The sequence below is a fragment of the Dromiciops gliroides genome, chromosome 3, assembly GCF_019393635.1.
Source record: "Dromiciops gliroides isolate mDroGli1 chromosome 3, mDroGli1.pri, whole genome shotgun sequence".
NCBI classification, from domain to species: Eukaryota; Metazoa; Chordata; class Mammalia; order Microbiotheria; family Microbiotheriidae; genus Dromiciops; species Dromiciops gliroides.
This window is the reverse complement of record NC_057863.1, coordinates 261,218,227-261,244,156: the sequence shown is the minus strand read 5'-3', so window position 1 is coordinate 261,244,156 and position 25,930 is coordinate 261,218,227. Positions and strand designations below refer to the sequence as shown.

Below are 25,930 nucleotides of genomic sequence, written 5' to 3'. Positions count from 1 at the left end.
ATGGTATTAGGGGTATGTGTATATATATATATATATATATATATATACACACACACACACATATAGTATTAGGGGTATATATATATATGTATATATATATATACACACACACATACCCCTATATTATATATATATATATATATATATATATATAATAACCTGGTCAAAAGTAGATAGATGGTATTCCTAGCACAGTTATAGGTGACACAAAACTAGGAGGGAGAGCTAACATAATAGGTGATAGAATCTAGATCCAAAAAGATCTTGACAGGCTAGAGATCTGCATTGAACGTAATGGGAGAAATTAAATAGGATAAATATCAAGTTTACATTTGGGTTAAAAAATGAACCTTGCACGGTAGCATAGTGGTCATCCAGGTCATTTGTTTGAAGAAGCAAAGAAAACTAGTTAGATAACTTTCTCAAAGAGTTTAGTCTTGAAAGGGGGGAGAGGAGAGATGTGGGATGATAGCTAGAGAGAATAGTAAGATCAAGAGAGGGCTTCTCAAGGTGGGAGCGACCTGGGTTTGTTAGTAGGTAGCAAGGAAAAAAACAATATAGTTATACTTTCCATGCTGCAGGGGTTGTAGACACAGTGCCCCTGTTATATGGAAAATCTGCAAAAAAAATGTTGGCCTTTTCCTCACATCAGAGAAAACTGAATTTTTCTCTTTCTTTTATGGGGTGTTTATAGTACCTTATTATAAAATTTGGGTTAAGTATTTAGTCATAGTCTATATGTAGGTCAATGTTAACTAAAATACTATATGAAAAAGAATTTTTTCTGTGTCATCTGCTGTCCTTTGCATGTCATCTCAAAATTCCAATGTAATTTCTTATGCCAACCCATGGTGTATCAAAACTGCAATGGGGAAAAGTTGTGATGTAGATAGTAAGAAATCAAAGATAAGGAGAATGGGGATGATAGGAGAGTCAATGATGAATATGGAAGGGGGCAGGACTAAAGTTCAATATAAAGCAGGGGCTCTTTACTTTTCTTGTGTCATGAACCACTTTAGCAGTCTACTGAAGTCTGTAGGCCCCTGTTCAAAATAATATTTTAAATGTACAAAATAAGGATAGGACTACAGAGGAATTCATATAGCATTACAGAGTAAAACAATTATATTGAAATGCAGTTATCAAAAAAAATTAATTCATGGACCCCACCTTAGGAATTCCTGATGTGAAAGGATTGGCCTTGGCAAGGAAAAGGGGCCACTTTTTCTTTAGATAAAGGCATGAAAGAAGAAATAGATGTCTGAATGATATAAGGTGAGGAGAAGAGGAAAAGAGGGAGCTCTTAGAGAATGTTATTTTTTTAAATGAAAGTATGAAGGGAGGTCCTCATCAAAGAGAGTATGGGAAGGAACTAGGAGAGATGAGAAAGGTTAGAGAGCTTCTGTGGAGATTGGGATTAGGGAGGAATGGAATTATTGTCATGGGGTTGAAATTAGAGAATATAAATGTGTAGTGGACCCAATAATCTTGACTTAGTGATTTACTCTAGTTTCATTCAACATCTTATCTGCATGTAGCCCACTGCTAGAAGTTAAAACATGTGTGTTACCCTTACATACTAATTATCTTTTTGAAGGTAGATCTGTCTCTCTGATAAGTTATTTTTTCTTTTCTTTTCTTTTCTTTTCTTTTCTTTTCTTTTCTTTTCTTTTTTTTTTTTTGGTGAGGCAATTGGGGTTAGGTCACTTGCCTAGGGTCACACAGCTAGTGTTAAGTGTCTGAGGTCAGATTTGAAGTCAGGTCCTCCTGACTCCAGGGCCAGTGCTCTATCCACTGTGCCACCTAGCTGCCCCTTCTCTGATAAAATATTAAAGAACTTCCCCACCTTCCCATGCTAGGATTGCTTGAAAATTTCTCTGTCCTTGATTAGGCTAATGTCTCTAAATCATTAGGTATTCTTCCAATAAAGATGTCAGAAAGAGAGTATATGATAAGTCAACATTCCTAAAAGAAGACACAAAATGGTGATTTTAACACAATAGCACTTAGGCCATAGTCCTTAAGCCCACTGACCTTCCTACAGCCAGGATAATGGAAGAATTAATCTCTCACTATCCAGCTCAATCTTTGGCTTCTCTGGCCCCTGATACCCACATGTTTCTCGACCTTTCCCTCCTTCTCTTTCAGTGGTTTGGACAGTGCCTCGTGTTTCCAAGTTGTCTCATTGATGAAAGGTTTGGCCCAGGGAGGCAGATCCATCATCTGTACAATCCACCAACCCAGTGCTAAACTGTTTGAGCTGTTTGATCAGGTATACTTCATTTTACACAACAGATCTATTCCTTGAAATTGCATTCATATTTATTATCTTTTTCATTGACATATCATATGGTGCTTTGTTCATAACTAATAGCTTTAATTTTATTTATTTCTATCACCTTTTTATTTTTTAAGACAGAATAGTTTGTCAAATATTTGTTTAATTGAATTTGATCAAATGGAAATGTAAAATCATAGCAAAATTGTATGGGGTGAAACAGTTTCATCTTGCTACTTCCAAAAAAATAATTTACAAAGCTATATTTAAAGTGATCAAAAACCAGTTGATCTTCCCAGTGTTCTGGTTTGAGGCATTTATCCCTTTAGCCTTTCACTGATACTTTTTATGGAAAATTGAAAGTCCATATAAAGATGAGAAGTTAGACAAAAAAGGTCTTTCAGTAATTTGTTACATAGGGAAAAAAGGCCATCATACTACCTTTTCTTCTCTTTTCTCATATGTTCTTTCATTTTTTTTTCTCTCTCAGCTCTATGTCCTAAGTCAAGGACAATGTGTATACCGGGGGAGAGTTTCAAATCTAGTACCATACTTGAGAGATTTAGGTCTAAACTGTCCAACTTACCACAATCCAGCAGATTTTGGTAAGTATGAAAATCAATTCTCTCTTTTGTTCATTTTTGCTCTTTAGAAGTGGGAAAGAACAGAACAAGAGTCACTTCTCTTTTCAGTTTTTTTGTACTTTTACCTGAAAAATTTTATCTGGATCAATTAATTTTATCTGGAAGAAATGATTTTCTTATCCTTGAAGCTTCACCCTCCCTAGCTACATAAACTTTTTTTTTGTGAGGCAACTGGGGTTAAGTGACTTGCCTAGGGTCACACAGCTAGTAAGCGTAAAGTGTCTGAGGCCGGATTTGAACTCAGGTCCTCCTGAATCCAGGGCCAGTGCTCTATCCACTTCGCCACCTAGCTGCCCCTACATAAACTCTATTAATGGAGCAGAAGGGATGGGGACATTCCTTGGAACTATGGTGCATGTGGAAGAAGTGAAGATCTCCCTCTTTCCTGCTTAATAACCTTTTCTGTTTCATAAAACCCTAGGCACTACCATCCCCCAAAGATCTGGTGCCTCAGTGTCCCATTTTACTTGACAGGCCAAAACTTAACATTCTGACTGAAATACCCTTTGACCTAGTGGTACCACTGCTAGGTCTGTATCCCAAAGAGATCATAGAAGAGGGAAAGGGACCTACATGTACAAAAATATTTATAGCAGCTCTCCTTTGTGGTGACAAAGAATTGGAAATCGAAGGAATGCCCATCGATTGGGGAATGGCTAAACAAGTTGTGGTATATGAATGTAATGGAATACTATTGTGCTGTAAGAAACGATGAGGAGCAGAATCAGGAGAACATTGTACACAGTAACAGCAACAGCATTGTACACAGTAACAGCAGTGCAATGATCCAAAAGAGTTTAAAAGAACTCATGATAGAAAATGTTTTCAACATCCAGAAAAAAGAACTGTGAATTATGAATGCAGATTGAACCATACTGTTTCCACATTTGGATTTTTTCCCTTCTTTTTTGAGGTTTACCCCTTGTGCTCTGATTCTTCTTTCACAAAATGACTAATGTAAAAATATGTTTAATGTGATTGTACATATACAACCTATATCAGACTGCTTTCTGTCTTGGGGAGGACGGAAGGAAGAGAGGGTAGGAGAAAAAAAATTGGAACTAAAAATCCTGTGAAAATAAATGTTGAAAACTATCCTTATATTTAACTGGAAAATAATAAAATACTTTAATAAAAAATGACTTCTTCAAAAAATGAGAGGGGAGATGTCAGGATATAAATCCAAAACCAAAAACAAAACAAAAATATCCAATCTGAATGAAAAGAGGTTTCTATTTCTTTCCTCCATAAAAATAAGAAGTCAAATAAAGTATACTTTAAGAACCTTATTGATCTAACAAGACAATTTGAAGTTTGTTTTTTTCAGGGAAGGGGCAATAGCTTTAATCCCTCAAAGCATCAGTGTGCTAAAGGATTATCACTCTATTCTTAATTCTGAATGTTCAGGTGATTTTTTAAAAATACCAAGTGAAGGACAACTGATATTAATATTTAATCATCAAAAATAACTAGTTTTAATACCTATTAAAGTGTTCTCTCAACAATCCCCAGGCCACTGGTGGTCAGTTCAGGTTTCTGTTTGTGAGATGGCTACAGACTTTTCTGAGTCCACTGCCTCTTACTACAAAGGAGACGTTGGTAGTGATTCTAAGTTAGAAAGAGATTACCACCTTTAGGTCCTTTGCTATAGAGTCTGTTCATCACGGAAAGACTAATGCAAATCTATGCCTGATGTTGCTAAATGCAGATAGCAGTTAGAAAATTATTTTCCAAATGAGTTTGCACAATAAAAGATTCACATAAAGAAGAACTTGAAATTGGGGGAAAAAAAAGTCAAGGAATGGCAGAAGAGGTAGAAAAGAAAAAAACCAGAGAGATTGAGGGAGTCAAATAAAACAACAAAAAAATTAGAAGACGTAACTGTAAAATGTTACAATAGCTAAAATTTGTAGATCAAAGAAGAAATATGGAACATGTATATTGTTGTTTTTCAGTTGTTTCAGTCATGTCTGACTCTTTTGACCCGTTTTTGCACTTTGTTAATCTTTATTTTTTCCCAAATACATGTAAAAACAATTTTTAACATTTGTGGTTTTTTTTAATTTTTGAGTTCCAAATTGTCTCCCATCCTCCCTCACTTCCCCACTCATTGAGAAGGCAAGCAATTTGATATAGGTTATACATGTTTGGTCATGTAAAACATTTCCATATTAATCATGTCGTGATCATTGTATTGCTGAGAATGGCTAAGATCATCCTATTATATCATTACTGTGTACAATGTTCTGGTGTTTCACTTCAGTTCATATAAGTCCAGGGTTTTCTAAAAGCATCCTGCTTGTTATTGCTTATAGCAAACAATAGCTCATCACAATAATTTATCATAACTTGTTCAGTCATTTCCCAATTGATGAGTATCTGGTAAAATTCCAATTCTTTGTCAGATACACAGAAAACTGCTATAAATATTTTTATACATATAAGTCCTTTTCCCTTTTTAAATATTTTACTAGTAGTGGTATTGCTGAGTCAAAGGGTATGCATGGCTTTATTGACTTTTGGGCATAGTTCCAAAATATTCTCCAGAATGTTTGGATTAGTTCACAATTTCATCAGCAGTGCATTATTGTACCAATTTCCCTATATTTCCTCCAACATTTGCTGTTTTTCTTTTCTGTCATATTAGCCAATATGATAGACATGAAATGATATCTAAGAGTTATTTTAATTTGCATTTCTCTAAGCAATAGTGATTTAGAGCACTTTTTTTCATATAACTAAAGATAGCTTTGATTTCTTTATCTGAAAACTACCTGTTCATGTCCTTTGTCCATTTAACAATTGGGGAATGACTTGTATTCTTATAATTTGACTCAGTTCCCTATATATTTGAGAAATTAGGTCTTTATCAAAGAATCTTGTTATAATCCCCCCACCCCCAGTTTTTTGCTTTCTTTCTAATCTTGGCTGCATTGGTTTTGTTTATGCAAATCCTGTTTAATTTAATTTAACCAAAATTGTTCATTTTACACTTCCTAATGCTTTCTATTTTTATTTATTCACAAATTCCTCTGGTATCCCATTTAGGGTTTTCTTGGCAAATACTGGAGTAGTTTTCCATTTCCTTCTGCAGCTCATTTTACAGATGAGAAAACTGAGGCAAATAGTGTAATAGAATTAATTGACTTCCTCAGCATCACACAGCTAGTAAGTATCTGAGGCCAGATTTGGACTCAGGAAATTGAGTCTTCTTGACTCCAGGCCCAGCACTCTATCCACTGCACCACCTAGCTGTTTAGAACAGTATATAGAGGCTTGCAAATTTCAAAATTGACATTAAAGAAACACAAAGGTTTTTGCTCCTATGGTGCTTCAACTACAGGGGAAGATAAAATCATTATTCACTGATACTGTACAGATAATGTTATTGAAGTAATTCAGGAGAAATAACAGGAGGTAGATGATGACAACATTGAGAATATTAGAGAAATTGATTTTAAAAATGTATCTGTAGAAGAACTAAGATGGAAGAGCATCAGGAAGACATACAGCCAAGATCTCCATCACAATACTCCCAAACATCTAGAAAATGCAATAAATCAAGTCTTGATTGGGAAATCCAAGAAAAAAAATCGCATTGGGTTCTTTTTTGAGTCCAAGTTAGTATAGGAAGATAGAGAGGTCGGTGGACACTGGAGTTGGGTATATCCCAGGAACTGCCACACCAAAAATATCAGTTCAGGGAGAGGCTATGCAGCAGGGCAAGGAAGAGGTTCCAGATTCAACAAAGAGGGAACCAAACTTTTGTAGAAATGGATGCCAACTGACAGCTCTGTTGTTCTCTATAATCCAGGGGAAAGAGTATTTCCATGTCCTAGACTACATTCTAAGAAAAAATTAAATACAAAAGCAAACATGATGTTAGGAGCAGACCTGATCCCCAATCTAGCCCCTATCCCAATCAGCATAGCTTTTCAGATAGATGGTAGTAGTTGAGTCCATTAGCAGTCTACTGGAATTCCAACCAAGAGCAATCCCATAGGCTTTTTGCTCAGGCCCAAACTGAGGTCAGGAATTCCCAAAGCTCCAATGAGGAAAGCAGAATGTCGACTTTGTTCTGAATCATACCAGTTTGGGAACACTGAAGGCTTAGAAATCCATGGCCTGAACTACCCCTCAAATCCTGAAAAAATCAATACTTAGTACCCCAAGGAAGGAATAGCAGGACCTTACCACCAGAAGTATAAAGCATATAGCCTTAAAACCAAGTCCAAAGTCAGTAAGTAGGATGGAAGAATGAAAAAACAAAAAAAGAATCCTAACATAAAAAGCTGTTATAGTGACTGGGATGCTCAATACACACATCCAGAAGAAGAGAATACCTCCCAAATATCTATAAGCAAAACATCAAAGAAATACAAAGCCTATGCACAAATCCAAGTAGAATTCTTGGAAAAGATGAACTAAGACTGAAAAAACTATTTTTTTCATAAAAGAAATGAAGTCATTAGAAGAAAAATTATAAAAGATATGAGTGTTATGGAAGAAAGTATTAGATGTGAATTGACAGGTTGTCTTAAGAGGAATAAAACCTTACCCACACAACAAACACCATGAAGGTGAGCATGGAGCAAATAGAAGTTAATGATTCCATAAGATAATAAGAAATGACAAAACAAAGTCAAAAGAATAAAAAAATAGAAGACAATTTAAGGTATCTCAAAGCAAAGACAACTGGCTTGGAAAACAGGTTGAATAACTTAAGAGTCATTAGACTCCCTGAAACTTATGACCAAAAAAATTAAGAGCCTAGATATCACATTTCACAGAGGGGAAATGGATCTTTTTATGAAATAGAGGAATTCTAAGCATTCTTGATGGAAAGACCAGAACTGCATAGAAATTTTCAAGTGCAAACAGTATAGTCAAGACAAACACAAAAAAGTAAACATGAGTAAGCAATCACAAAGGACTAAAGCAAGTATAAACCATTTGAAGCATAACATTGGGATATGATACGTTTTTATTGTTCAGTCATTTTTTCAGTTGTGTCTGACTCTTTAGTGACCCCACTTGGGGTTTTCTTGGCAAAGATACTAGAGTGGTTTGCCATTTTCTTCTCCAGCTCACTTTACAGATGAGGAAACTCAGGCAAACTGGGTCAAATGACTTGCCCAAGTTCACATAGCTAGTATGTATCTAAGATCAAATTTGAAATCGGGTCTTCCTGACTCCAGGCCCAGCACTCCAGATGCATACTGCCACCTAGCTGCCTCAGTTACTTATAATAGCTATTAAACTCTGGGAGTTCCCATCAATTGGAGAATGACCAAACAAGTTATTGTTTATAAATGTGATGGCAAAAAATGTGGTATAAGAACTAATGAAAAGCATGATTTCTGAGAAATCTGGGAAGATTTGTATGAACTGATACAGAATTAAGTTAAGTAGAATCAGAATGATTTATAATGTGAAAACAGTATTATGAATAACTCTGAAAAATTTAGTAACTCTGCCAGAATAATAACCAACTACAATTCCAGAGGACACATGATTTTTGAAAGATGCTACCCACTTCTTTATAGAGGTGATGGACTCAGCATGAAGACTGAATTTTTTTTTTGGACATGGCCAATGCAGGAATTTGTTTTACTTGACTATCCATATTTATAACAGGAGTTTTGTTTTTCTTTCTTTCTCCATAGGGTTAGGGGTCAAATGGGAGGGAGAGAAAACAGATTTTTGTTAATTTAAAAATTTCATCAAATTTTTTAATCTGTATTTAATTACCTGAGGTTTAGTTGCAAAGGGATCTATGTATGTATGTTTATATGTATATAAATATATATATGTATACCTACATGTGTGTAAATATACATAAGTACACATAAATATGAGGTATCTATTTTATATATCTTCTAAACAAACGTGTATGTATATGCATACAAGTGTATGTTCACACCTATATACATATGTGTATACACATATATACATGTATATGTGAATATATACATAGACATAGACACTCTATAAAAAAACTGAAGACAACCCTTATCTTTGGCATTTCACTTCAGCATGTGAGATTGCTTAGTTCATCTGCTTGTCTGTTTTTCTGTTTGTTTAATTGCCAAAGTCTTGAACTTACCTCCCGGGATAAAATGAGATAATATTTGTAAAGTGTTTTGCACAGTTCCTGGAATTATAGAGATGTTAGTTATTGTTGTTGTGATTATTGTTATAGTTGTTATTCTTCATTTATACTAATGGGGAAATCAATTATGCTTATGCATGAAATAGAGATTTAGTTAACTTTTAAATGGTCAAATTCTGTGTATTTTTTCCAACAAATTCTAGACATTTTCTGTGGAGCATTTAACTTATTCATTGTTATTTCAAGGCACTATTTGATTTTTGAAAATAATTTAAATTCCTTACTAACAAAGTCAGTTGATCTAGAATGATAAAAATAATTTGGGCTATAATTCATGTCCCTATAAAGAAGGATTAGCTATTAGGGAATTAAATGCTAGAGCCTTTATAGATTCGCTATTGAATTCTCAAGTCATTTATATCTGCCCTGATATTTAATCTAACTGGGTCATCATTTTTTATTTGGCTTTTGGTTTTTTCTTTGGGTTTGCTTCTCATCCTGTTATTAAGGTATCAGCTATAATAGCATCTATTCCTCAAACAATTATTAGTATTATTTTAAATTTGTGGAGTTGTTTAGTCCAATTTTATTCCAGATGTATTTTTAAAATGACATTTAGAATCTAAACTCCAAAGTTACTGACTAAAGATAAACACATGACATAATGGAACTGGTAACTATTTGCAGTATGACTCATAGATAAAACCTTCAAAGGTATATATTCCTATATATTCATTATGCTGCAATAAATTAGAATATATGCTTCTTTGGTTGCAAATTTTGTTTTCAGTTTTTTAATGTAAAATGGATGTTGTTTGGTGAATAAACTCTGCTAGACTTAAGACTAAAAATAAGTAAACCCATTTTACTACAAAAGAAGGAGAGGGCACTTCTTTTTTTTTTTTTTTAGTGAAGCAATTGGGGTGAAGTGACTTGCCCAGGGTCACACAGCTAGTAAGTGTTAAGTGTCTGAGGCCGGATTTGAACTCAGGTACTCCTGACTCCAGGGCTGATGCTCTATCCACTGCACCACCTAGCTGCCCCAAGGGCACTTCTTGTACTGATGGCTTTGTGAGACTAGGAGACAAAGTGTGATGTTATAGAATTGAATATTTTGGTGACATATTATGTCTTCCAATAGCTATCTGTGTGACTATGGGCAAGTAATTTAAACAAGAATTTTATCTTTTTTAACTATGAAATAAGTGGTTGCTGTAGGTGATCACTAAAGTTCATTCCAGTTCTTTAAATCTATGTATCCCATTTTAGGAAGGTTTTCCAAAAGATTTGGGCATAAAGCACAGGGAAAGGTGATGGTGGTGATGGGAAGCAAACAAGCTCCCCCCCCACACACACACACCATCATTCCCTAATTTCCAAGGGAACTTCTAAATTGATCTGGAGGCAGACTACCCAGGATTTACCCTGCATCCAACAATTGTCAAGATACCTTATGGGTAGGAGCTGAATTGAGAGTAATGGTGAACAGAAAAAGGAGGAAGGAAATTAAGTGGGATAGTGGGACGTCTGTGCCCAATTCCAACAAGGAATTAGACTCAGAGACAGCACCTTTCCTGTCTACAACTTTAGCCATTGACTCCTAGGGTATTTTGATAACCCACAAAGCTAAATGGCACAGAGAGCCAGTTTGTAATCTCCATGAATTCAGATTACAATGCATAACTATAGTTCTGATGAAAGGATGGATCATGAGAACCCCTCAAGGGTGATCAAGAATCAACAAGAAGGTGGCGCAGTGGAAAAAGCACCGGCCCTGGATTCAGGAGTTCCTGAGTTCAAATCCGGCCTCAGACACTTGACACTTACTAGCTGTGTGACCCTGGGCAAGTCACTTAACCCCCATTGCCCAGCAAAAAAATAAGAAAGAAAGAAAGAAAGAAAGAAAGAAAGAAAGAAAGAAAGAAAGAAAGAAAGAAAGAAAGAAAGAAAGAAAGAAAGAAAGAAAGAAAGAAAGAAAGAGAAAGAGAGAGAGAAAGAGAGAGAGAGAGAGAGAGAAAGAGAGAGAGAAAGAGAGAGAAAGAGAGAATCAACAAGAGGTTCATTGGCAGGGATCTGCAGCTCTGGGGGAGCAAGAACCTGCTAGAGAGTCAAATCTGGTTCTTTGATCCTTTTTACCTTCTAACAAAGCTGCTTGTTTCTTCTTTGGATAACTAGATGTAAAAGTTTGTTTATTTCTTATTGATTACTTTCAATTTAAATTTTATTTATGTACCATAAAATCCTGTTGACTAAGTTGCATGTGTGTTTTAAGAGAAAGGGGTGGGGGAGGAAGAAAGGAGGAGAGGGGGATAGATAGGACAAGAGGGGGAGTGAGAGAGAGAGAGAGAGAGAGAGAGAGAGAGAGAGAGAGAGAGAAGTTCAAATGCGATCTAGGGGGTAGGTGTTAAACTATCCAAATATTAGGGAAAAGATGAAGGAAGCAATATTGAATTGTACAGGTCTGGCAAAGACCCCTAAACCAAAGATAGTTCATGAACTATCTCTATAAACAACCCGGGCTGGAAGGGAATAAAACATGGCCATTTTTATTTATACTTTTTCCTTGGTTGATACCATTTTTGTGCACTAGAGTTTGAAAATAAAGCCACACTTTCTCTTGAGAGGAGTGAGTTGCATGGAAAGGGATAAGCCACACCCTCAAAAGGGAGGGAACTTGGGGGCAGCTAGGTGGTGCAGTGTATAAAGCACCATCACTGGATTCAGGAAGACCTGAGTTCAAATCTGGCCTCAGACAGGACACTTACTTAGCTGTGTGACCCTGGGCAAGTCACTTAACCCTCATTGCCCTGCAAAACAACAAAAAAAAGAGGAGTGAACTCTTAGGAAAGTTCCATCTACAAGAAAGGAGAGGGTTGGGGATTGCCTAGGTGTGTTTAAATAGGTCCTCTGGCTCTGATGACATCAACAGCTCTTCTCATCTACCTTCCCAATTCCTCCTGTTACTTCTAAATGATTTTGATATTTTACTATGACGTGGAATTGACATAATTATTATGAAACATATATGTTTTTCCTCCTTCCTCTACAAAAACAGTCACATTATTTGTAGTAGTGAAATGTCCTTTATATAAAGGATATTAGTATTTATATGAGTATCCCTTGGCAGGCCGTGACTGATCTTCATTTCTAAATATTTCATCTAGTAATGGAGGTTGCATCTGGTGAATATGGTGATCAAAATAGTCGCCTGGTGAGAGCTGTACGAGAGGGTATGTGTGACACTGAATTCAAGAGAGAATATGGGGGTGATGCTGACTTGAACCCTTTCCTTTGGCACCGGCACTCTGAAGAGGTAAAGTAGGCAAAATGATAAAAGGGGTTGCAATGTCAACTTTTTAAAGTGGGAACAAGAGGAAAAACTGCATGCTACATTGTGTGCTCTATTGCATGTGGCGGTGTTTAACATCCCCCCGAAAGAATGAAAACGAAAACAAAGACCTTCGTTTTGGAGTTTGGCTTTCAGTATTCTCTTTTATTTCTTCAGAACTCTGTCTCTTCTGAAGGCTGTCACAGCTTCTCAGCCAGCTGCCTCACTCAGTTCTGTATCCTCTTCAAAAGAACATTTCTCAGCATCATGAGAGATTCGGTAAGGCTACTTTATATTGCTCTTATGCAAGAGAATCCTATTTGGATGCCTTTAACAATGTCTTTCGGAATGTTTCCATATTTTAAATAGGCATAATAGTTGTATAGTTGTGCCCAACTCTCCATGACACCATTTCGAGGGTTTCCTGGCTACGATACTGGAGTGGTTTGCCATTTTCTTCTCCTGTTCATTTTATGGATGAGGAAACTAAAGCAAGCAGGGTTAAGTGGTTTGCCAAGGGTCACAAAACTAGCAAATGTCTGAGGTCAGATATGAACTCATGAAGATGAATCTTCCTGATTCCATACCCAGAGCTCTATCCACTGTGCCTCCTAGCTACCCTATATTAGTACTATGGTATCTAGTAATTGTGTTCTTAAACTAGGGTAGTTGGATGCTTCATAAGGTTCAAGGAGACTGATTCCTGAGCTCATTAATTATGGCTCATTAGGACACCTTCCTGGCTTCCCTCCCTCTGCTTCACCTATACAAATCCTATCATTCTGGGAAGTAGCAGGACTTTTGGAGGCAGAGACAGGAGGAAAGCATTTCCCAGGCAAGTCAAATGACCACCACCACTATTAGCTTGACCACTATGTCATATAATACCCTGAAGGAGATAGTTAAGGAACCCTGAGCCCAAGAGCCTTGTGAATATCAGTGCCTTTCCAAAAGCACCAAACCTGCTTCCATCCCCCAAGCCATTAATGATCAGTGAAATCATTGTGGACAAGACACCCACCTTCCCTATCATCACCAGCTGATTAAAACCCACCAAAAGTTGAGTGAGCAAAGAAGCTGTGAGAGTGGCATCACCCACATACCACCAGTTTGGCTTCTAGCCCAGGTTTTACAACCATCATCAAGGAAGGCAACTCCTGTGAAGGAGTCAGCCATTCCCACCAGCTCCTAACTTATTGTCACACACAGGGGCAATCAAGCCCTAGGCAAGGTTCCTAGCTGTAGCAGCAGGCACCATGAGGGCAACTGTTCATAAGATGCCATACAAATTTTCCATAGGGAGGCAGTACATGAACTATTTTTCTGTTATCCTTTACTCCTTCCATATGATAGGCTGCCTTCTTTTCCAATTATACCTGTTTTGGATGATTTTTCAATTCCATTTTTTTTGCATGTAAGTCAGCTTTGGTAATATGCTACAACGTATTTGTACCTAGTATACATCTCTCCAGTTCCCCTTTTGGTGACCCATAAATTTGATTCTTCAAATATTGCACTATTCCATGAGTTTAAATCTATATAGATCAATGCAAATGTATTAATATTTTTTGTTTATTTATTTATTTATTTAAGTTTTCAACCTTTGTTTAGATAAGATTTCCAATTTCAAATTTTTCTCCCTCCTTCCCCTCCCTCCACCTCTCCCCTAGACAGCAGGTAATCTGATATATAACATTAAACATATTTATGCATTAGTCATGTTATACAAGAAGAATCAGAGCAAGAAGGAAAAACCTCAAAAAAGAAAAACAACAGCACCAAAACCCAAAGAGATAGTATAGTTCAATCAGCGTCCATATTCCGCAGTTTCTTTTTTTTTCTGGATTTGGAGAGCCTTTTCCATCATGAGTCCTTTGGAACTTTCTTGTACCATTGGATTGGTGAGAAGAATCTAGTCTATCACAGTTGATCAACACCCAATGTCGACGGCAAATGTATTAATATTAACATGATAGGGTTTATGTTTAACATGATTGTGATATATAACATATCAGATTGCTTGCTGGCTTTGGGAGGGGGAAGGGAGGGAGGGTGGGAGAAAAATTTGGAAGTCAAAAAAATCTACCTGCAATTGAAAAACAATTAAAAAAAAAAGAAAAACAATTTAAAAAATGAAAAAGGATGGGTTTTTTTCAGGGAAAATAATTGGTGTCATTGAATACGGTACATTGACAGTACTGTACAATTTACCAAATGCAATAATGATTATGATAATAATTATATTTTAATGAGCCCAGACTTCTTATTCAAAGAAAATCTTGCAAGGAAACAGTAAAAACAGCTATAAATCACTAGGTTGCAAACATTTGGCACCCACTGCATACCTAGCATAAAACAACTTGGTGGCTAAAATTATTATTCAGAAGCTAAACTAACAGGTAACAAATGCCCATGTGACAAATAGAGACTTTCAAATATACTTGAAAATTCAAAAAATAAAACGTAAAGAACTGTAACATTATCACATACAAAACTATTGTCCATAATCACCAAATAATATTGATCCACAAAAATTTGATAGCAATATTTTGAGAGATTTCACTATACCAAATACTCATTCTTTAAGCTATATGGAATAAAAAAGTTTTTAAAATGTAAAGCATTAATGAAATCAATCAAAACTGTGTGGGTAACTAGTTGAAGAACATATCATTCCCATCATCCTGGATGTATCTTGTTCCAAAGGTAGCTTCAGTGAGCCCTCAGAAGATGTTCTTATATCCCAATGTTTTTATTTAATTACAAAAACTAGTTATTTTATTTTAAGTAGAAAATAATAATAATGACCTTGAGACATAATCTGGTTTCTTTTTCGATTCTCCTTTATGTTTCTATCTCAACTCCTTCAAAAAAGATAACAAGATAATAATAACCACTTCAAAGGTCAATCCATTACATAAACAATAATGGGTCAGTAGCAGGATAATACACACCAAGGATTTAGTGTGCTCTGAGACCACTTCAGTGACTGTGAAAGTCTAAACTATGAAACACTGTCCAGTTGGGTTCTGGCAATACCATTGATTGAGATTCCACTCTCGTCAATGGAATGAAACTACTCATAAATCTAAGAAATATACAGGGATATCATGGGATTGTAAACTGGATCTACTAAAAATGTACATGATGATCACCTTAATTTGAAGGGAAAGTAGAGTGAGTGTCAGTAGAGTGTGTTTTGACAAGAAGGCAAGCTATATTGCAACAAATCACTAAATCAATCCCCACGATTAATGTGGAAAAATCACAATTTGAATGTATCCCTGTTTTCTGAGGCTTTCCACCTTAATCTTGCTGCTATTGAGAGAAATACCTCCAGCAAATTCAATCCCAGATTTTACCAATTTGGATGATGTGTTTGAAACTTGAATTTTTGGGGACTGTGTTTTGGAGGCATCTAAGAGAGAGAAAATGTAAGGCAAAATGAAGAAACCTTTTAATTATTTACACATGAGAAAGCCCAGTCTTTGTTAAATGGACAGTCCCTCTTTAAGTACCAGATGACCTATCCCTTATTCTACCCCTTGTCAAGCTAAGGTTCTAGGCAAGGAGCTAAGAAGAGACATGCCAAAATAAAGTAAGAGAGATAGAGGGAAAATGGAAGGAGAAATGAGAGTAATTCAAGAAAGTCATGAAAAAAAGTCTACAATGTGAAAAGCCAAATGGAAAAGCTCTCTGAAGAAAATAATTGCTTAAGAATTAGGGTTGAACAAACGGAAGCTAATGACCTTATGAGAAATCAAGATACAATAAAGTAAATCCAAATGAATGAAAGAATAGACGGCGATGTGAATTATCTCCTTGAGAAAACACCATTGGCTTTAGCAATTAAGAAATTGTTGGTAACTTTGGAGAGCAGTTTTAGTGCAATTATAAGCTCAAAGTCTATATTGTAAGGGGACTCTTGGGGTTAAGAGGAGAGTGGGAGGAAAGTAGATATACCTATTACAGATGGATTTTTGAAGTTTAGCTACAAAAGGCATGAAATATAGGGTGATAGTGGAAATAGAAGTTTGAGGATGGGAGAAACATGAGCATGTTTATATGCAGGTAGTAAATGAGCCAGTAGACAGGGAGATTAAAATAAGTGGAAAAAGTAGGTATGTAGAGTGGGAAATCTGTTCAAGGAGACAGGATAGAATGGGATCACTTGAAGAACTTGAAGTGTTATCCCTGGTAAGGAATAAGGCCTCTTCATTATGTGAGACAGGAGTGATTGGAGAGATAATGACAGAATATATCTCAGTGATAGGAGATCAACAGTGCAATCTCCTTGACGCCCCCCTTCCAATTGTTCACCATTCTTTCAATGCCACCATTTTATACCTTTATATAAAAGAGAATCCAGTTGCTGCTAAATCCTTATCTGTTGTGATTCATGCTGGCATGGAAGCTCTATCCATCTCTACTCAGTTTAAAGGGACAAGAGATACATCCCCAATTTAATAGAACGAGAGGAAGAAGTGCAGACATGGACTCCATTTGGAAGTTCCAAACATAATGGTGGTACATTGAAATTGTATCCTATGTAAGGATAAATTTTCAAAAACAGGAAAGCCTATAATAAGACAAAGAATTATATATTTTTATCCATATCCTCCTAGACCTTGTAGAGATAAGTCCTTGAAGCCAAAGCAAATAAAAACGGAGACAGGGAAATGTGTGTCACCCACAAACTAGAAGCTCTGGTATCCCAAACCCTATTTTAGTTTTCCATTCCCCTTGGCCAAAATACCTTTAATGAGGAAATAATCATACCTCCTGAATACTACACATAGGGATCAACCTTTCCATTTATTCCTTATATGAGAGCCTCCCCCATTCAATGCTATCCATGGAATGGATAGAAATAGGAATTTTTAAACGATATGCTAATACTATACTGTGTTGAAATTGTATTTTGTTCTGACTTTCCCCTCCCCTGCCAGCTAGTATAGTAAGTAATTTTATAAATAGCTAGCATAAGGTAATAATAGTAAGAAGTAAGATTGCAAAGGGAAACTAGAAGTCATTTACATACTGTCCCATAAATTAACAGAGCATGATTACTTGCAAACTGTTTCATAAGCTAGAGAAATATTGGAGGCAATGGCAAATGCTTCATAAATTAACTAAAGCTATAACCTGAGACTATGTGTCAAATTAGTGGAAGTTAGCTAGGCCTTAATGTAGTAGTCCTTCAGTCCTGCTAACTGCCCTTGGTCTTCAAGCTTCAGATAAACTCTAGATATGCACAATAAGAGCAACAGAACACCCAGAAAAAAAATGCTATGCTAATGAACTAACTCTAAGTTGCTGCTCATAGCTTTGAGATGATGTGTATATGTTTGAGATGTTGTGCATATGCCCAATGTGAAATGAATAATAATTAGTCCATGTCCTACCACCAAATCTCAACAAAAATGACACACCAAACTCATGTCCCACTCAAGTACTCCTTCACCTGAGAGTTGGTCCATGCTGCCTAAGTGTGTCCAACTTTGATCTACAATTATGTAGCCTACTTCCCTCCACCATCCCATCCCCTGCCCCCCCCGCCATACCTTATACATCTACTGTGTTACATATACCTTTAATAGAGACCTACAAGCAGACAATGCAGCAAAGTGGCCCCCAGCAGTAGGAATAGCCCATTAGCAAAAGAGAGAACTATACCCACCATAGATCATTGCTTACTGTAATCTAGATTTAATTAATCCTTTCAAAATAATGCTGATACAATACGCAGTGGTCGTTGTACAACTCCTATAGAGGGAGGGTTTAGAGGATTAAGGGGTAGCATTGCTGAGAGGTTGCTTATTTTTTAGCAATAAGGGGTTGGGGGGCAAGCTTAAGATTTTTTCATTTTGTTCTTTCATATTATTTCTTCAGGGAACAGTTACATTTTTAATGTTTTTTAAAAATATTTTCACTTTTAGTTTTTATCTTCCTCCTTTAATGCTACCTATATCAATCTTCTTGAATATCAAAAATCACAGTCAGCCAGCAAGAGTCCTAAAGTCAATTGTAACTCTTGGAAGATCCTTTAGAATAGTAGTGTCAAATTCAAATAAAAACAGAGGCCACTAAACCATACATAAGGATCTCTGTGGGGTGTGTTTTTTAAAATCTAAATTGTGGGTCCTAATCTGCCCCGCCAGTCTTGGGGGGAAGCTGGCTAAAATCACTGATAAATTCAACAAGAGTTTAGGCTTTTAAAGATTTATTAAAATATATATTATAAGTTAGTGAAGAGAGAGAGAGATTGAGAACAGATTCCTTATAGCATGGAAATCCTAGCTCAGATCTAATTTGGTATAGCCAGAGAGAAAGAAATCAATTTCCTTTCTTAGCAGCCCACGTGAAATCTCTCACCACCATGCTGGTGTCCAAATGACTAAGAGGGCCGCCCCCTCCTCCCCCCCGCCCCCCGTTCTCCATCTGCCACCACTCTCATTTCCCAGATGAAAAGAGGCCAATCCTCAAGGGCTTCTCCTAGAAGCTGTCTGTGAAACAGGAAGCAGGGCTATACACACACAGCTCCAAGCTAATTGGCTGGTAGCTCTGATTGACAAGTCCCACAGGTGGTTCTATAGATGTAACTTCTGGATGCTAAAGTCACATGGTCTCTAAATCACATGCTTTCTCCTCATGGCGGAGCTTCCCTACAGTATCTCTCCAGCAGGGGTGCCATTCCAATTCTCACAGGGGCATGTTTTGACTTAGAAAACTACATGTTAATGTTATCTTTGTTTTATTATATTTTTATTTAGTTTTTTAAATAGTCCCCATTTACATTTTAATCTAGTTCAGGCCACATTCTAGGGAGTCTTTCAGGACATATGACATGGGGCATGTCTTTGACACCTCTGCTGTAGAATGGTCAGTCAGCAAAAATTTATTGTGTCTATCATGTTACAGGCACTGTGCTAAGAACTGGGATTACAAAAAGTAGCAAAACACAGTCCTACCCTCAAGGAGTTTACTATTTAATAGCAGCATTGAGGGCTCAATTGAAGTCATGTAACATAAATTTGCACTGCACCCTCTCAGAATGATTGTATGCTTTTTCTCCACCTTCATTCAGCAACATGTGTTGGAGCAAAGGTGGTAAATAGTGTCAGTGATCCAAAGCTGAAACTTGGCAGGGTGAAAATAATGAAATGACAAGGGGGCTAGGAACTCAAGAGAAGAGGATAGTGTAGAGTTGAATTGATTCACTAAGGGATCAAGATGGGGGAAAGTTGAGAGAGTGGCTAGTGAAGGGGAAATAGTTTAGGAGAAAACTGAGGTTTAAAAAGACTAGAGGTCACAGTGTGGAAAAAAGAGTAGAGTTAGGTAAGGGAAGGTGGAAGGAGAGATAGAACATCAATAATACACTATGATCAAATAAGGGAATTTCCAAATTCTTGAACACGGTGATGGCAAGATCAAGAGTATGACCGTATTTGTGTATGACTGAGATGAGGTGGAGGGGGTTATGAGAAGTGAGTAGGTTGAGGAAATGAGAGGTTAGGATGTTTTAAACAAGTAATATGTAAGCTGAAGTCCTCTAGTATAAAGGCAGAAGACTTTAAGGTGCTCCACCCAGGGGTGAAGTGCTGTAGGAGCAATATTATAACCTCTGCCCTCATGCAAGTTAGTCTAGTTTCTCCTTAAAAGGTATCAAGAGTTGGTTGGTTCAGAGACTGAAGGCTTAGCCTGTTGACATCACTTTCTGGGTCTACTACAAGTTTATGTTACACAACTTCAACTGGGCCCTCAATACTGCTATTAGATTGTAAGCTCCTTGAGGGTAGCACTGTATATTGTCTCTTTTTGTCTTCCCAGTTCTTAGTGCAGTGCCTGTATAAAACAGTCACAAGAAGCTCTAGGCACTATATCATGCTTAGTGCATGACAGTGAACTCAGATACCTTTGCTCAGGGGAATCAACTTGAAGTATCCTCAATGCATTCACTTGGTGAATATCCTTCTCTCGCTATGACTAAATAATTAAGTTAATCTTTGATTAAATGTTGAATTACCTACAATGCATCATTTTGTTCCAGTATGTAACTCAAAATACCAAGATTTTGGCCTGAGCCAGAGCCAGTCCAGCACAGATAGTATCAGGGAGGAAATTGTACCTAAATTGAATGTTAAAGGCAAATATCAATGAGAATCTAAGGAGCAAAATATATTATATGCTACAGTGATAATGAATTTACTGATGAATTTACATTGTTACCTATTTGTTTTCGTTGTGTAATTAATTTAATACAAAATTATACAAAAATAATAATGAGCAAAATATGTTTTTCCTCAGGTATTGACACATTTAAGGATCACATCACACATTGGGATTGGACTTCTCATAGGCTTGCTATATTTAGGAATTGGGAATGAGGCAAAGAAAGTCTTGAGCAACTCTGGTTTCCTCTTCTTTTCCATGTTGTTCCTTATGTTTGCTGCACTAATGCCTACTGTCCTCACATGTGAGTAATCGTGGCAGAAACATCTTTATTTTATATGAGGGATGAAAGAAGCATCATGCCTGTTGAGATGTGACATCAGTCTACATTTTCTCTAAATTGGGAGTTATTATTGGAAAACTTTGATTATAAAATATGTTCTTGGGAAGAATACATTTCATAAATTGAAATATTTGAATTTTATAAAAAGGACCACAAGGATAGTGCAATGCTTAATTTAACCAATAGAAATGTATCCCTTATGGAATTTTGAGCACCAGTTATCACTGGTGGCAGAGATACTTCTTATAATCCTTCAGATCATACAGTGTTAAGTCCATTGTTACAACTACCTCTTCTACACCCCCATCAAGCTTCTATTGACTAGTTCTTTGGGATGATAGTGCTTTAGATAGACTAATTTTACCTTAATCTGGTTGGAATATCTGTTAGAATGAAATATCAGGAGAAAACAACCATCTTTGGAAAGTGGTACTTTTTTAAGTTTGGAAAATTAGTCAGCATTATATAGTTGATTCTGTTCTCATTTCAGAACCATAGGGAGGGGAGAGGAGGGGAGAAGGAAAAGTTTGGCTAATCTTGAAAGAATTCAAGTATGAGAAAACAAAACTTTTAAAATTAAAATCTAAAATGACTAATCATTAGTATATGCTCTCATTGTCATTTGACTTACTATAGTTATCCCTACTATATTGTTGGGGTTAGAGGTATGGTGCTCCCAAAATCTGGAAAATCCATATAAAAAAAATGGCCCTTCCTTTCTACCAGAGAAGTCTAATTTTTTTCTTTTTCTCTTATGGGGTTTTTACAGTACCTTATTGTAAAATTTGAGCTAAGTTTTTATTCATAGGCTCTGTGTCATCTGCTGTCACATGTCATAGTCTGTGGCTTCTACAAAACTCCCCCCAAATTTAATTTCTTTTGCTGACCCATGACATATTGAAACCATGATGGGGAGTCATGATGTGGAAGGGAAAATTGTATTTAGTTAGTTATAAAATATTTTAGCAATTTGACTTGAAACTAAAAGGTCATATCATAAAATGAATTAGAAGAGAATGGGATTAGGAATGCTCTACAATTATAGCTTGAGAGAGAATTCATGACCAAATGGGAAATAAAGGTTATTTTGGTTATGTGCAGTTGAAAATCTTTTATACTAACAAAATCAACAAAGTTAGGATAAGAAAGGAATCTGCTGATGGGAAAATACATTTTTATCAAATATCTCTGATAAGGGTTTTATATGCAACTTACATATATGGAATTAACACAAATATAGAAAACCAAAAACCATTCCTTACTGGATTAATGGTAACAGGATACGAAAAACCAATTCTCAAAGAAAAAGAACTGAAAACTATTAACAACCATATCAAAGACTACCCCATATCACTAATGATAAAAATATCCAAATCAAAACAATTGTGAGGTTTTACATTACATGTAGCAAATTGGGCAAAAATCACAAAAAGTGGAAACAGCTAATGTTGGAAGGTGTGGGACAACTAATCCATTAACACACCATTGGTAGAATTATGAATTTACCCAAACATTCTGGAAGTCAATTTGGAATTATGCTTAAAAAATTACTAATATTTCCCTATACCTTTAATATAAAGATACTGTTCTCTGCATAGTTCCCAAAGTTAAATCCAGAAAGACAAGGCCTTTAAATACAACAAAATTCTTCATACTAGCAGTTTTTGTGCTAGTGATGAACTGGAAACTAAGTAGATGCCTATTGAATAAAGAATAGCTAGATAAGTTATAGTCAATACTTGTGATGAAATATTGCTTCAGCATAAGAAACAAGGAATATGAAAAATTGAGAGAAGCATCATAAAATTGAAATGAAATTATGACAAGTGAACAAAGTAGAACTAGGAAAATAACATGTGCGGTGTATATAGTAATGTTAACAGAAAATAAAATGACGGGACCGAAATACTGAATGTTCTGTAATTATCATGACAAAGTTTGGCCTCACAGATGAGTTTCTAAAATGTACCTACCTTCTTTCACTGCAGAGATAGAATAAAGAATAGTGCATTATTGGATATATTTATTATGTTGGTTAGTTTTGATAAATTACCCCCTTTGTTCCTCTTGTGAAATTGTTATTAAAAAGGATAAACCATAAAGTTGGGACAGAGAAAGGGTATACATTCAGAAATGAATGTGAGATTTTAGAAAATGAAAAGATATCAATAAAAAAGAGGATATTTTGAAAAGGAAAACAATATTTATTGGTATTTTTTAAATGAGAGATACATTTTGTGATAAGCCATGCTTAAGATACAAAATAATTCAACTACTGTAACAGCTTTTTCTACATTAACATTGCTAGACCGTACTGAGTCATAGCACAGAATGATATCAGAAACTGTAAGCCCATCATATTTTATGTGTTATATGGTATTCATTACTAATTTTTTTTTCATATTCTCTATAGTTCCTCTTGAGATGGGAGTTTTTCTTAGAGAACATCTAAATTATTGGTACAGTCTAAAGGCCTACTACCTGGCCAAGACCATGGCTGATGTTCCCTTTCAGGTAAATTAATATTATAGTATTATTTGAGAAGGGAAATATTTTCTATTTTCTACAGAAAAGGGGTGGCAAACTGTTAGTCTCATTAGATTGTGGTTTTCTAGAGAAAAGGACAGGATGAGAATAGAGCGAGCTTTCACCTTGGAGTGTAGTTTCCTGTCTTAATTTCCTGTCTGAGCAGAAAGTGTGAGTTGTCTCTTAATTTCCAAGCAGCAAAAAAATGTCATTTGACAGAATGCTACTGATCAATTAATCCTGCTAATAAGCATCATTGCCACAGAGCACAATATATAAGGGATGAAGTATAATTAAATCATGTTGCTTGTACTGTGCATTTTATTACCTTACATGCATAAAACTTCTCCCTAAGAATAATTCATGCATTTTCTTTGTCAGATCATGTTTCCAGTAGCCTATTGCAGTATTGTATACTGGATGACTTCTCAGCCATCTGATGCTCTCAGATTTGTCCTATTTGCCGCATTGGGGACAATGACATCACTGGTGGCTCAGTCTCTGGGTCTCCTGATTGGTGCAGCCTCTACATCATTACAGGTATAAAGTAAAAAACAAGACAAAACAAAACTATAGACTTTTATTTGATATTTTAATTAGGCATTTTAGATAGCTGTTTTGTCAACAGATTGTTAAACTTGATTTGTCTTCCTCAACCTCTAGTGAAATCCTAAAGCTGAGTTCATGACATCCTTCTTAGGAGATATTCTGTGTTTATTATGAACTGAGACAGAATTTTGGGATGGGAAGTGTTTCCTTACTGCATCCAAAATAAGCTTCCCTGAAACACTTATGGATTTGTTTATTCCTGTTTTGATATGGTGCCACAGGCCAGAGAACCACTTCCTCATCCCATCGCCACCCTGCCACATATGTAGACAATACTTTTCTTCTACCAGGGAGAATCCTAAGACTTGACTCAGTCTACCTTACTGGTTTCTGATTGTAACAAATCTTTTCTCTTCTGGTTTTTCCTTACTCAATTTCCTCTGGAAAGGCCTCATTGATTTTCATTAATCAGTCAATAAATCAATAAGTACTAGCTAAGTGCCTATTCTACACCAGGCACTGTGCTAGGTGTTGGAGACACAAAAACAAAAATAAAATGGTTCCTTTCCTCAAGGAAATTTCATTTTTATCAGGGAAGATAATATGTATGTATGTATGTATGTATATACCCACAGACACCAAAAAATGCACCACACACCACAAGATTATTGCTGGGGGGAGATGAATTTGTGGCTGGGGGTATGAAAAAAGGCCTTAAGAAGGTAACATTTTACCTGAGGTTTTTTTTGGAGGGGGGGGGTACAAAGAAGGGATTTGAGGAGGTGGAAGAGAGTAGCAAGAACACTTCAAGGCTTAGGAAATAGCCAGGATAAAGGCACAGAAACCAGACCTGAGGTGGTGTGTGTGAGGAGCATCAATAAAGCCTGGCTTGCTAAACTGAAGACCTCAGAAAACCGAGTAATGTGTAACAATGGCTCAGGAGGGAAATTTCACCATCTCCCTCTGTAGTGGAGGGTCCCAATTCTCTGAGTCCAGGACCCATGCATGCACATGAACTATGCTTAAACCTGGGGAAACCTGACCTCCAAAGGGAGGAGTTTTGATTCTTTTGTTTTTTGTGTCTTAAACTCTTTATGCCCTTGGGAAAAATGATTTAAAGCTCAGATTTTGGTTCATGAAATAATAATAATGATATGATAACCAGTATTGATATAGTACTTTAAGTTTTGGAAAGCACTATCTGTATGTTATCTCATTTGATCCTCAAAAGCCTTCAGAGGTAGGTGAATTGTTTTCCCCATTTTTAAAATGAAGTTGAGTGAGGTTGAGTGACTTCCAGCAAAGCTTAGGTGTATTTTTCAGGTAGCAGGTAAAAAGCCAATAGAAAAGGAGAGATGGAAGAGTAGAAAGAGAGGAAATAATTGAGACAGAAATCTTTTGGAAAAGATGAAGGGGGAAATGATACAGGGAGACCAAACAAAAGGCTATTGAAATAGTGCAGGCAGGAGATGAGGATGGCCTACACCATGGTGATCACAGTGTCAGAGGAGAGAAGGGACACAAAGGTAGAAACAGGACTTGACAACTATTTGGACACAGGGGGTGAGAGAGAAGGAGGAATCAAGGTAGACACCTAGGTTACAAACCTAGGTGACTGGGAGGATGTTGGTACCCGTCAGAGTAATAGAAAAGGTTAAGGCTGGACAAATAGATATGCGAATTGCCTGCATAAAGGTTGAAATTGAAACCATAGAAGCTTATGAGATCACTTAATAAAAGTAATATAGACAGAGAAGAGGTGACACCCATAGTTATTGGGAATGATAAGGATAAAGAACCAGTAGAATTGATTAAGAAGGTGAGTTCAGATAGATGAGAACCAGGAAAGAAGAGTGGCATGAAAATGTAGAGAGAAAAGATTATCAAGGAGAACAGGGCACTCAACAGTGTCCAAAGCTGCAGAAAATTATAGAAGGATGAAATTGCAGAGAGCAGTTTAAACTGGATGATGAGGTTG

General features: G+C 36.3%; 1 protein-coding gene across 1 annotated transcript in view; it reads left to right on the top strand.

Moving 5' to 3' along the window:
* Window positions 1–25,930, top strand: part of ABCG1 (ATP binding cassette subfamily G member 1) — a 121,325-nt gene that overhangs the window by 70,221 nt on the left and 25,174 nt on the right. Inside the window, exons 7-13 of the mRNA XM_043994629.1 lie at window positions 2,149–2,272; window positions 2,769–2,883; window positions 12,199–12,347; window positions 12,540–12,641; window positions 20,670–20,838; window positions 23,291–23,391; window positions 23,785–23,943. Coding sequence (XP_043850564.1) covers window positions 2,149–2,272; window positions 2,769–2,883; window positions 12,199–12,347; window positions 12,540–12,641; window positions 20,670–20,838; window positions 23,291–23,391; window positions 23,785–23,943 — 919 coding nt within the window. The remainder of the gene's footprint in view (window positions 1–2,148; window positions 2,273–2,768; window positions 2,884–12,198; window positions 12,348–12,539; window positions 12,642–20,669; window positions 20,839–23,290; window positions 23,392–23,784; window positions 23,944–25,930) is intronic.